This window comes from Oncorhynchus gorbuscha, linkage group LG05 (assembly GCF_021184085.1).
Source record: "Oncorhynchus gorbuscha isolate QuinsamMale2020 ecotype Even-year linkage group LG05, OgorEven_v1.0, whole genome shotgun sequence".
Classification (NCBI taxonomy): domain Eukaryota; kingdom Metazoa; phylum Chordata; class Actinopteri; order Salmoniformes; family Salmonidae; genus Oncorhynchus; species Oncorhynchus gorbuscha.
The window spans coordinates 73,124,382-73,138,195 of NC_060177.1; the positions used below are offsets into that span (position 1 = coordinate 73,124,382).

Genomic DNA, 13,814 nt, shown 5'->3' on the forward strand with positions numbered 1-13,814 from the left:
GAAGGGCCAAGTGCCAGTAGTTACCCCACCTGCACACATACAAACACCGAACAGCCCAGCCCGTGGGATTAGAGGATTACGGAGGAAAAGACTCCCAACATGAAAGCGGATTCTTCTAACTAATCAGCAAGACAGACGGCCAGCAGATCAATCAGGTCTCTGTGAAGCAGAGAGTTATTGCAGCCCCGGCTAGCACGGCCGCTCTGCACAGGCAACAGCTAGCTAACACTGCCTGGCTAATCAATGAAGAACTGCCAACTTGTTAGCACCTTCAAAGACTGACAGAAAACAAACCGTCCCTCTGGCATCATCAACTTCTTGCTTGTCTCACCCAGCCCTCCCTCCGCTCTGATCTGCTAAACGCGCCACAACACGCCACACCACAACTCATCTCTCACTCTTAGTCTCTCGCACCTCTCTGATTCAGAGGGGTTGGGTTGAATGCGGAAGACACATTTCAGTTGAATACATTCAGTTGGACAACTGACTAGGAATCGCCCTTTGCCCTTTTTTATCTCTCTCTATGTACTCCACCCTCTCCCTCTCTCCTTAGCTTAGTGGCACTGCCCAGCATTCACTGTACATCTCTCTCCCTCTATCCGTAGCTTAGTGGCACTGCCCAGCATTCACTGTACATCTCTCTCCCTCTCTCCTTAGCTTAGTGTCACTGCCCAGCATTCACTGTACATCTCTCTCCCTCTCTCCTTAGCTTAGTGGCACTGCCCAGTATTCACTGTACATCTCTCTCCCGCTCTCCTTAGCTTAGTGGCACTGCCCAGCATTCACTGTACATCTCTCTCCCTCTCTCCTTAGCTTAGTGGCACTGCCCAGCATTCACTGTACATCTCTCTCCCTCTCTCCTTAGCTTAGTGGCACTGCCCAGCATTCACTGTACATCTCTCTCCCTCTCTCCTTAGCTTAGTGGCACTGCCCAGTATTCACTGTACATCTCGCTCCCGCTCTCCTTAGCTTAGTGGAAGTCAGTTTGCTTTAAATATGGAACTGGGGTATTTGTATTTATTAAGGATTCCCACTCTTCATGGGGTCCAAACAAGATTAAGGCAATTACATCAGCAAAAACCAATGTATACATTATATATACAAAGGTATGTGGACACCCATTCAAATGAGTGAATTTGGCTATTTCAGGCACACCCATTGCTGACAGGTGTATAAAATTGAGCAAACAGCCATGCAATCTCCATAGACAAACACTGGTAGTAGAATGGCCTTTCAGTGACTTTCAGCGTGGCACCGTCATAGGATGCCACCTTTCCAACAACTCAGTTTGTCAAATTTCTGCCATGCTAGAGCTGCCCCGGTCAACTGTTTTTCATGGTTCAGGCTAGGCCCCATAGTTCCAGTGAAGGGAAATCTTAATGCTACAGCATACAATGACACTCTAGACGATTCTGTGCTTCCAACTTTGTTGCAACAGTTTGGGAAAGGCCCTTTCCTGATTCAGCATGTCAATGCCCCCGTGCACAAAGTGAGGTCCATACAGAAATGGTTTGTCGAGATCGGTGTGGAAGAACTTGACTGGCCTGCACAGAGCCCTGACCTTAACCACATCGAACACCATTGGGATGAAATGGAACTCCTACTCCTACTCCTGCGAATGGCAGCAGGCAGGTATAAGTGCATCTGCACAAACAGTGAGGCAGAGACTTTTGGAGGATGGCCTGGTGTCAAGAAGGGCAGCAAAGAAGCCACTTCTCTCCAGGAAAAACATCAGGGACAGACTGATATTCTGCAAAAGGTACAGGGATTGGCCTGCTGAGGACTGGGGTAAAGTCATTTTCTCTGATGAATCCCCTTTCTGATTGTTTGGGGCATCATGAAAAAAGCTTGTCCGGAGAAGACAAGGTGAGCACTACTATCAGAAATGTGTCATGCCAACAGTAAAGCCCATTCATCTGTGGGGTTGCTTCTCAGCCAAGGGAGTGGGCTCACTCACAATTTTGCCTAAGAACACAGCCATGAATAAAGAATGGTACCAACTTCTCCCAACCATCCAGGAACAGTTTGGTGACGAACAATGCCTTTTCCAGCATGATGGAGCACCTTGCCATAATGCAAAAGTGATAACTACCTGGCTTGGGGAACAAAACATCAATATTTTGGGTCCATGGCCAGGAAACTCCCCAGACCTTAATCCCATTGAGAACTTGTTGTACATCCTTAAGAGGCAGGTGGACAAACAAAACCCCACAAATTCTAACAAACTCAAAGCATTGATAATGCAAGAATGGGCTAGCATTAGTCAGGATGTGGCCCAGAAGTTAATTGACAGCATGCCAGGGCGGATTGCGGAGGTCTTGAAAAAGAAGGGTCAACATTGCAAATATTGACTCTTTGCATCAACTTCATGTAATTGTCAATAAAAGCCTTTGGCACTTATGAAATGCTTGTAATTATACTTCAGTATTCCATAGTAACATCTGACAAAAATATCTGAAAACACTGAAGCAGCAAACTTTGTGGAAATTCATATTTGTGTCATTCTCAAAACTTTTGGCCACGACTGTACAAAACAACATTTGTAATACCACGAAACAAAAATATTACAATGTACATCTGTGTGTGTTGAGAGTGTGTGTGTGTGTGTGTGTGTGTGTGTGTGTGTGTGTGTGTGTGTGTGTGTGTGTGTGTGTGTGTGTGTGTGTGTGTGTGTTTTCACAAGTTGTTCCATAAGTTATAGTTTCATCTGTTTTTTAACCTGATTTTACTGTTTGCTTGAGTTACCTGTGGTGGAATAGAGTTCCATGTAGTACTGTATGTTTCCTACAGTGCACGCACACACACAAACACAGATGGTTAGGTAAAGCACCATCTTCAGCCCACAAACACACTATTCATAAATAAATGGCTGACTGAAATATGAATAAAATACAATATGCCTGATAGCCATCTTGGCTTTAGTATCCTTGAGAGAGCCTCTGCCTTAACTGTCAGGCCTCGACTACCTCTGTGTTATGGCCACTTCTGACCAAATAGATCACTCTGCCACATCATATTCTGATAGTTAGATTTTTTATTTAACACTTATTTTACCAGGTAAGTTGACTGAGAACAAACACATTATCATTTACAGCAAAGACCTGGGAAATAGTTACAGGGGATGATTAGGTGGCCATGATGGTTTGAGGGCCAGACTAGGAATTTAGCCAGGACACCGGGGTTAACATCCCTACTCTTACGAAAAGTGCCATGAAATCTTTAGTGACCACAGAGAGTCAGAACACCCGTTTAACATCCCAACCAAAAGACAGCACCCTACAGAGGGTAATGTCCCAAATCACTGCCCTGGGGAATTGAGATATTTTTTTAAACCAGAGGAAAGAGTGCCTCCTACTGGCCCTCCAACACCACTTCTAGGAGCATCTGGTCTCCCATCCAGGGACTGACAAGGACCAACACTGCTTATCTTCAGAAGCAAGCCAGCAGTGGGATGCAGGGTGGTATGATGATGAGAATATTGTAACTGCGTATGGAGTGCAGCCTCAGACCTTGTAGGGTGTGTGTAAGTTCAGCTGCAGACCACATACAGTAGGGTGTACCCCTGGTGACGGGGTTACATATCCAGTCTCAGCCCTTCTCATCTATCTGTCCCTCTATGTGTATCTCCCAACCTCATTTCAGACTATGCTGTCAAATAATAAAGCATGCGTAAGGTGGTCAGCACACCGATCTCCTTAAAGAAAAGGTTTTGGTGTCCTCTCCTACAATCCTTAACCATCTCTCCTTGTCTCTCTCTAGGAGCAGAGCCCCAGTAACCAGACGTCTCTGGCCATGATGCAGGAGCCCCAGGAGATGGTGGAGGAGACGGTCACCATCGAGGAGGACCCTGGCACGCCCACCTCCCATGTGTCCGTTGTCACCTCCGACGACGGCACCACACGACGCACAGAAACCAAGGTACTGAAGGAAGCCAAGTTGACACACAGATCACATTAGGTAGTCTCACACACTAGATTTCAACTTTAATGTGACCAATTGTTTGGGGTGGGTGCAACCCTGTGAAGTATATGTAGCAGGTTTCTGCAGTAAAACAGCATGATGGCTGTTTTATGATAACTCTGTTATCACAAAAGTTAAGGTCTGTAAGGCCAAAAGTGAAGATCTGTAAGGCCCGTAATCTTTTAGCGAGATGTGTTTTCTATTCTTTTCCCTAACCCAGATGTTGTCTTATTTCTTGGTGCTCATGCTGTATCAGCTCCTACAGTATTGTGTGTTGCAGGTTCTTTTTTCTTGACTGTCCTCTTGTGTTTTGTTGTTTCTATATAAGGATATGTCAACTAACCTGAAGGTGAGTTGGAACCCCCCCCCCATCACTTTACTATCAACTCACGTCACCATTCTGTGTATGCCATGTCAGCCACTCCCTCAACCCTGTCACAGTCTGTCACTCTTACAGCATCACAGCTAGCCACCCCAACTCTGCACAGCTCCAGTACTCCTACCGTTACTGGCCTTCCTAAACACAGCTCACAGCTTTCCCCCTTCAGTCAGCCCTGCTCCACGCTATGCACACTACCTCTCCAGACACTGTCTCAGTGCAGTGTGGTTACGTCCCGAATGGCACCCTGTTCCCTATATAGTGTACTATAGCCCAGAGCTCTGGACAAAAGTAGTGCACTATATGAGGAGTTGGATGCCATTTGGGACGCAGCTTGGGACTCGCCCCACATCTCCAGTGAAGCAGAAATGTGTTCTGTTCTGACAGTCTGGTTCCCTTGGGAGGGACCCTACGGAGGGACCAAGGTTAGAGCTGCTGGCACACTAGAGACACTACAGAGTTTGTAATTAAACAGACCAGCTAATCTCTCTGTTTCACTGTGTGTGTGTTGCTATCCTATTTACTGTAGGGGATTGGACACACTCACTCACACACACACACAGCTAATGAAACATAGTTAAGGGCTAGGTCTTGGGGAACGAGAGTCACTGTTTTTGAGGACACTTAATTCCACAGGGACGAGACAGAGGATGCTTTTTGGAAGTTATTTTGAAGGGAAGAAACGGATTCATCTGGATGTAAGCCTTGGAAGAGACTGTTTTGACTGTTGCTTTATAATTGTGGCAAATGTATTGGCAAGGCAGCTTGTGATTGAAGTCTGCACACGTGATGTTTCCAGACTCATCTTCACATCTCTCTCATCTTTTCAATTGATGTATTATTGGCTTCCTTTCAACAGGATGCTGCAGCTAGCTACACACTGCATTTCCTTGAATGCCTTTTGAGTATCCCCTCCAAGCACAGCAAGATGAAACACTAGGATTTCACATCACTCTGCTTTTGGAAATGCATGTTTTTTTATGATAAACACATTTGCACACAAGGCAAGCAGCAGTATAGGCAGCAGTATCAGTAGCCAGCCACCACACCTAAACAAACAGACCATAACAAGGCCTGTGAATTAAGTGATGTTTAAAGGCTAACTAAAGCCTAACTTTCTACCCGCTCCAGCTGTAGAGTGAGTCAGTGTGCTGGCTGGTATGTGGAACTAGCTAACTGGTGAGAAGGGAAGGAGCTCCAACACACACACACACACACACACACACACACACACACACACACACACACACACACACACACACACACACACACACACACACACACACACACACACACACACACACACACACACACACACACACACACACACACACACACACACACACACACACACACACACACACACACACACACACACAGGAAAGTGGCTCCACCACGTCCATCCTCCATCTCCCTCCCAACACACTGTGCTTTTCTTTGGACATTCTCCAGCTGCACTCTGGCTGAATGGTGGATGTTGGGTGAAACGCTACCACTGTTCTTTAAAATAGATAAATAAAACGATCAAAAGCAGTGGCATTCCATCCTGTGGATGGGAGTTAATGTTAAGGCAGGCCATATAAACAAATTAAACACAACAGGGAGAAAGGTGTGAAGGGAAAGAACAAAAGCCACTCTGATACAAAATGCAAAACAATTTGATATGCGATTTTACCCTGTCGTTTTTTGTGATCTTTTATTCCTATGTTATTGAATCATGTATTTTCAAACAACTGTGATGCCCAGTACTACTGATTGACCACCTCAGCCCTCAACACTTTCCCATAGGTGACCAAGGTGATCAAAACCATCACCCGTCGCAGGTACCTGCCAGTGACCGTCACAGAGACCCTGGTGGTGCCAGGAGGTCCCATCACCCCGCAGTCCAAACCCAGCACCCCGGTGCCCACCCCTTCTCCCACCCCCTCCCCATCAGAGACAGACCCAGTAAAGAAAACAAAGGCACCCAAACGTCTGGTTTGTGGCTTGAAGTGAATCCCCAACCCCTCCCACTTGCACCTCCCTGACCCTAAACCTCCCTAAATGCTTACACTAACCCCCAGCTGGTGTGTCAGTTTGAGCTCTGGTCTGTCTATAGAAGTTGAATGTGGCAGAGATTGTGAAAGTGTTAAAGCACTATAAAGACTGAAAGTGACTCCTGCCCTCCCTTTCTCCTCCCCTTTTAACAGCCTAACAGTTGGTAAACATATGCCCCAGTTTGACTGCAGGCACCTTTCATTACGGCAAGGTAGCACGCTGCCTTCGCCACATGGCCTCGAAACACACACCAGCATTTAGAGATTCTCTTTTAGCCTGTTTACAGTGATCTAGTTGGGCGCTCTCTGAAGCACCATCCCCAGTCCCAGTAGTGCTTGTTTAGCGTGTTGTGATCTTCCAACAGATCAGAGTTCTGTTTGAAACCTGTCTTGCGTTTTTTCGTGCTGTACCAGCGAATGCTCTTTAGAAGTCATGTTAGTACAAGCATGAAGTGTATGTCTAGGCTTCTCTCCCTGGCTGACTTGAAACAAGGCCTTGTTCAAGATGGAAGGAGTTTGGGCCACTGCAGATGTTCAGCTTGTGGTGGATTAGCACCATAACCAGGATTGAAGAACACTGCTGTGTAGTTTAGAGTAGTGATCCTCAACCCCAGATCTTAGAGATCATTTCGACACTTCAGCACAGTGTAGCAGGCATGAGGTCGTTTTAAGTGAAGAGACCTAGTCCTACCCAGGTCTGTACTCTATTACCATCACCACCTCCATTGAAATGAATGGCAATAAAAGACCCCAGCTCAGAAGAGAAGCCAGCCTGTCATTTCAAGGCCAGTGGTGGCCTTGTGCTCAAGCTGTTTCATTAAGTTAAGAACCAGAAAAAGGCTTTATTTTGAACATGAAAGGGATGATTGTGTGAGTTACATGCAAAGCGAAGGGGGAGCGGCTATGCCAGTGTAGTGTGAAGTAACAAAAGAAGGGTGAGCTTTAGATGTTATGGATGCACCGACATTTTTATTTTATTTATTTATTTTTATTTCACCTTTATTTAACCAGGTAGGCTAGTTGAGAACAAGTTTTCATTTGCAACTGTGATCTGGCCAAGATAAAGCATAGCAGTGTGAGCAGACAACACAGAGTTACACATGGAGTAAACAATTAACAAGTCAATAACACAGTAGAAAAAAAGGGGGAGTCTATATACAATGTGTGCAAAAGGCATGAGGAGGTAGGCAAATAATTACAATTTTGCAGATTAACACTGGAGTGATAAATGATCAGATGGTCATGTACAGGTAGAGATATTGGTGTGCAAAAGAGCAGAAAAGTAAATAAATAAAAACAGTATGGGGATGAGGTAGGTGAAAATGGTTCACGAAGAAGAAATGAACCTTGACGAGTTAAAGTCGACAGTTTTCTGTCCGTTAGAATTTAAAATAACTCACAGTTCGAAAAACGGACAGTGTGTGAACAAACTAAAGTCTTTGTGAAAATGGGATGAAGATGACATTTTTAATGAGTGTGAATGTTTAGCATTTATCATTTACATTTTGTTCCCTGATTCCTCTTTAACTTTATTGAGGTTCCTTGTTATTATTTCATGCCGTTGATACAATTCTGTATATAAATATGACTATAAACCTGGTATATTATAATTATGAGTTCAGCAAAGTGGTTGGATCACAAAATGTAACTAATCAGAAACCTGTCTCTTTCTGTGTTCATGTGAAAAAGCTTGTTTCAGTGAAGTACTTGTCTGCCAGTTGAGTGGGAATGAACCATCTCTGTGCATCTTGTCAGGCACAACACGAATTGTATCAGAGTCAGACATAGGGCCCCCTCCAATGACGATTCATTTTCATCATCCTCATTAATTTTGAAGATTAATTTATAGCCGCGGACAAAATAGCCAATTATCGGCACTGCAGAATTCACTGGGCAGCAAATTTGTTTCTGTATCGGTGCTGAACCTTAGGAGGAGGTGAGATGCTGCTAGCCCTCCCTGACTGCCAGACAGTTTCAGCACTCTCAGACAAGTAGGAGTGTGATTTGTTAAGGACAAGGTGTATAGACATATATATATATATATATATATATACAGTTTACTATAAGACCGTTACAGTTACCAGTTATGATTCTTAATTCTTAATTCGTCCCAAACTTATTCCCTTGGTAGTGTACTACCAAAGCCCTATGGGCACTTGTCAAAAAGTAGTGTACTGTATAGGTGCCATTTGGGCTGCAGATTCTGACCATGCACCTTAAGTCGAAGTCAAGCTTCTGCGCTCTGCATCCAAGGCTGTTGTCCTACTACTGCACTGAACAGTAAGGCTGTTGTCCTACTACTACACTGAACAGTAAGGCTGTTGTCCTACTACTGCACTGAACAGTAAGGCTGTTGTCCTACTACTACACTGAACAGTAAGGCTGTTGTCCTACTACTACACTGAACAGTAAGGCTGTTGTCCTACTACTACACTGAACAGTAAGACTGTTGTGCTACTACTACACTGAACAGTAAGGCTGTTGTCCTACTACTGCACTGAACAGTAAGGCTGTTGTCCTACTACTACACTGAACAGTAAGGCTGTTGTCCTACTACTGCACTGAACAGTAAGGCTGTTGTCCTACTACTACACTGAACAGTAAGGCTGTTGTCCTACTACTGCACTGAACAGTAAGGCTGTTGTCCTACTACTGCACTGAACAGTAAGGCTGTTGTCCTACTACTACACTGAACAGTAAGGCTGTTGTCCTACTACTACACTGAACAGTAAGGCTGTTGTCCTACTACTGCACTGAACAGTAAGGCTGTTGTCCTACTACTGCACTGAACAGTAAGGCTGTTGTCCTACTACTGCACTGAACAGATGCTCTTGGAACTATTAGTGGAACATGTTGCAGAAACTCAACCTTACTTCCAACACAACCTAGCCTCAATTCTTTCTAATAGAAATGAATTAAAGGCAATGGTACAACCTTTTCTTGTCACTGAGTTTCCCAATGCATGACTTTGACCTGTTGTTGACAATGCCTGCGGTCTGATCAGTGTGATACTAACAACTTCAGAGGTCACTCTTTAAAGAAACAACCCTCATCTCATTCCTCAGCCTCTCTCTCACTGTGTGGCATCGGCATCCCACTTTCCAGTCCATGTGATTCAACAGGCTCCATCGGTGTGCTGTGTCCACGCTGTGTCTCAGTCCTAACCACCTGTCTCTCACTGTGGATAACCTCGTCCCCAGGCTCAGTTGTTGCCCTATAGACAGAGCCGTCTGGGGATGAGATTAATATGTGGTCTCTGTCTGGTGGGACACCTCAACATACTGTTCAGTACAGTCCTGTCCAGTTGATCAGAATGCTTCAACATTGTTCTCATCAACTGTTGCTCATGGTGTGGCCCATACACACTACACAGACTTCCAGGATTGGGTAGTAACGGATGAACTACTAATGTAATGGGGATTAGGTAATCAGTTGTTATCTCTGTCTTTGTGACCTCTTCTCCTCCTCTAGGTGACTAAGATGGTGAAGACGGTGACCACACGGACGGTTCGCCAGGTGCCCCTGGGCCCCGACGGCCTGCCTCTGCCTGAGGGCTCGTCCCCGCTGGGCAGCTACACAGACTCCATCGACCGGCGCTACCTGAAGAATGGCGAGCGCTACATCACCACGCCGCAGGCCACCTCCACACTCACACGCTCCTACAACAACTATAACGACTCCTACAGCGACGCACTCCCCCCCGACGCTGGTGGGAGTCAGTACGGTGGGCGCCACTACGGCCTCCATGACGGTTACGGCATTGGAGATGCAACGGACAACTACGGCAGCCTGTCCCGCGGAGTCAACTTCCGACCACCCCGCTACCCCTACGCTATGGCTAACAGCTATCGGCCAGAGAACAGCTACGGGACCCTACCCATCCGGAAGGATGACTACGGCCACGTGGCCCAGCCCCAGGTCCCCATGGGCAGCAGCAGTGTGGACCTGAACCGGTCGCAGCCAGAACGCTTCCAGCCAGAGCCCTACGGACTGGAGGACGACCGCCGCAGCCTGGGCCCCGAGGAGGAGGAGCCCTATGACCTGGAGCCTGACTACTCCACTGCTAGCCGGCGCCAAGGCACGCTGCCAGGCACCAACCGCGGCAGAACCATGAGAGAGCCGCTCCGCGACGGGCCACGCATCAGGTGAGAACGAGAGACGTGACAGAATGCTGTCTGTTTTTAGTTGTCTGAAAATGTATAGATGACCTTTGTTCTGTGAGTGGAAGATAGGATTGGACTGGTTTTGTTTTGGTTTAGGGTGTCTGAAAAAACCTTGAAAACAGGTCTTCCTTGTTACTTAAATGTTGAGTAAAACTTTAACCATTTATAAGATATTAATGAATTGTGTGTTCACCATCTGTTAATCATTACTCCCACATTTACCATTTACTTATTATTAGTTTTCTTTTTGCAGTCCCTGATCTAAAGTGAGCGCTATTTATACATTATAGATACTTTCAAAACATTTATTTTGAGTGATCAGTGTAATTTCTCACAAAAAGATGGGCATGCTATTGGTAGACTTTCCAGCAGTACCTGGTCGAAGAATAATCACACAACACAGGATGTTTAAGGAAATATAAATGTGTGAATAAATACCTACTAACATTTATAAATGTGGGTGTAATGATTAATAAATGGTGAACACACAATTTATAAATTCATTATAAATGGTTTATTAGGTACCCTTAAAATAAAGTGTGTCATGACTGTCCACGGGAATCCAAATAGGTCAGATCAGGTTTGCAACGAATAACTTCAATCAGACCCCCTTTCACCAGTGGGGGTTAACAACTCATGCACTGTTGTAAATCAAGAAGATTTAGATCTGCGCTCTCAAGATTCACCAAAGGAATGTACTTACTTTCAACAGACTTTTCCCCGCTAAAACTCTAACACGTTCAAAAGCGAATACTGGAACAATAACACAGAACGTGGGGAATAGTCAGAGGCAATCTATAGAACAATAATATCATAAAAAATATTAAAAATGATGTCAATAAAAAATGTATAAAGGAAATACTGTAACTTGGATAGTAGACCCACTACATATGCACTACATATACTATGCGTTGTGCATCAAATATGAAAAATTATGAAAGTGTTTTTGTTAAGAGAGGGATGTAAATTTGAGAAGCTATAAGATATATTTTTTCCCATAAACTTTGCACATTGAGTAGTTACCACCCGGAGTGAGGTCAGGGAGCATGCCAGCCTGCCGGAACCTCCCCGTTTGAGCAAACTGTATAAATGATGGGTTAAGAAAAAACACATTTGAGCAGGAAGACGTGAAGCTGCAGCTCCACGTTTAAAAGTTTGAATTTGAATCTCAACACGAGGTGGAGATGATAAACTCCCCTCCCGGACAATCACTGGTACAGCTGGTTAGCTGTTCTAAGTAAAGTATCTTTGAAAGCTAATTTAAGTAGGACCATTCTGTTACTCTGCTAAAACCATTGTATAATGCTACTCTCATTAACGAACTGGGGAACCATCGACACGGCTGGCTAGCCTATCTTCAAAGAAGCATCTTCAAGAGTGAATGTAAGGAAAATCAACTCTGTAGTTTTTTTATTTTTTATTTCACATTTATTTAACCAGGTAGGCTAGTTGAGAACAGGTTCTCATTTGCAACTGCGACCTGGCCAAGATAAAGCATAGCAGTGTGAACAGACAACACAGAGTTACACATGGAGTAAACAATTAACAAGTCAATAACACAGAGAAAAAAGGGGAGTCTATATACAATGTGTGCAAACGGCATGAGGAGGTAGGCGAATAATTACAATATTGCAGATTAACACTGGAGTGATAAATGATCAGATGATCATGTACAGGTAGAGATATTGGTGTGCAAAAGAGCAGAAAAGTAAATAAATAAAAACTGTGGGGATGAGGTAGGTGAAAATGGGTGTGCTATTTACCAATAGATTATGTACAGCTGCAGCGATCGGTTAGCTGCTCAGCTAGCTGATGTTTGAAGTTGGTGAGGGAGATAAAAGTCTCCAACTTCAGCGATTTTTGCAATTCGTTCCAGTCACAGGCAGCAGAGTACTGGAACGAAAGGCGGCCAAATGAGGTGTTAGCTTTAGGGATGATCAATGAGATACACCTGCTGGAGCGCATGCTACGGATGGGTGTTGCCATCGTGACCAGTGAGCTGAGATAAGGCGGAGCTTTGCCTAGCATGGCCTTGTAGATGACCTGAAGCCAGTGGGTCTGGCGACGAATATGTAGCGAGGGCCAGCCGACTAGAGCATACAAATCGCAGTGGTGGGTAGTATAAGGTGCTTTAGTGACAAAACGAATGGCACTGTGATTTACATTTACATTTAAGTCATTTAGCAGACGCTCTTATCCAGAGCGACTTACAAATTGGTGCATTCACCTTATGACATCCAGTGGAACAGCCACTTTACAATAGTGCATCTAAATCTTTTAAGGGGGGGTGAGAAGGATTACTTTATCCTATCCTAGGTATTCCTTAAAGAGGTGGGGTTTCAGGTGTCTCTGGAAGGTGGTGATTGACTCCGCTGTCCTGGCGTCGTGAGGGAGTTTGTTCCACCATTGGGGGGCCAGAGCAGGGAACAGTTTTGACTGGGCTGAGCGGGAACTGTACTTCCTCAGTGGTAGGGAGGCGAGCAGGCCAGAGGTGGATGAACGCAGTGCCCTTGTTTGGGTGTAGGGCCTGATCAGAGCCTGGAGGTACTGAGGTGCTGTTCCCCTCACAGCTCCGTAGGCAAGCACCATGGTCTTGTAGCGGATGCGAGCTTCAACTGGAAGCCAGTGGAGAGAGCGGAGGAGCGGGGTGACGTGAGAGAACTTGGGAAGGTTGAACACCAGACGGGCTGCGGCGTTCTGGATGAGTTGTAGGGGTTTAATGGCACAGGCAGGGAGCCCAGCCAACAGCGAGTTGCAGTAATCCAGACGGGAGATGACAAGTGCCTGGATTAGGACCTGCGCCGCTTCCTGTGTGAGGCAGGGTCATACTCTGCGGATGTTGTAGAGCATGAACCTACAGGAACGGGCCACCGCCTTGAAGTTAGTTGAGAGCGACAGGGTGTTGTCCAGGATCACGCCAAGGTTCTTAGCGCTCTGGGAGGAGGACACAATGGAGTTTTCAACCGTGATGGCGAGATCATGGAACGGGCAGTCCTTCCCCGGGAGGAAGAGCAGCTCCGTCTTGCCGAGGTTCAGCTTGAGGTGGTGATCCGTCATCCACACTGATATGTCTGCCAGACATGCAGAGATGCGATTCGCCACCTGGTCATCAGAAGGGGGAAAGGAGAAGATTAATTGTGTGTCGTCTGCACAGCAATGATAGGAGAGACCATGTGAGGTTATGACAGAGCCAAGTGACTTGGTGTATAGCGAGAATAGGAGAGGGCCTAGAACAGAGCCCTGGGGGACACCAGTGGTGTCACCTGGTAGGAGCGA

At 45.7% G+C, this 13,814-nt stretch overlaps 1 protein-coding gene across 14 annotated transcripts in view; it reads left to right on the forward strand.

Annotated features, from left to right (window-relative positions):
* LOC124036470 (armadillo repeat protein deleted in velo-cardio-facial syndrome homolog) overlaps positions 1-13,814 on the forward strand; it is a 355,671-nt gene that overhangs the window by 252,620 nt on the left and 89,237 nt on the right. For 11 of the 14 annotated variants that reach the window (XM_046351093.1, XM_046351092.1, XM_046351097.1 and 8 more), the window contains 3 exons: positions 3,760-3,918; positions 6,128-6,286; positions 9,847-10,520. In XM_046351093.1, the coding sequence (XP_046207049.1) occupies positions 3,760-3,918; positions 6,128-6,286; positions 9,847-10,520 (992 nt within the window). Of the gene's footprint in view, positions 1-3,759; positions 3,919-4,288; positions 4,310-6,127; positions 6,287-9,846; positions 10,521-13,814 lie in introns of all 14 variants that reach the window. The other 3 variants (XM_046351101.1, XM_046351105.1, XM_046351099.1) reach the window with 2 other exon arrangements.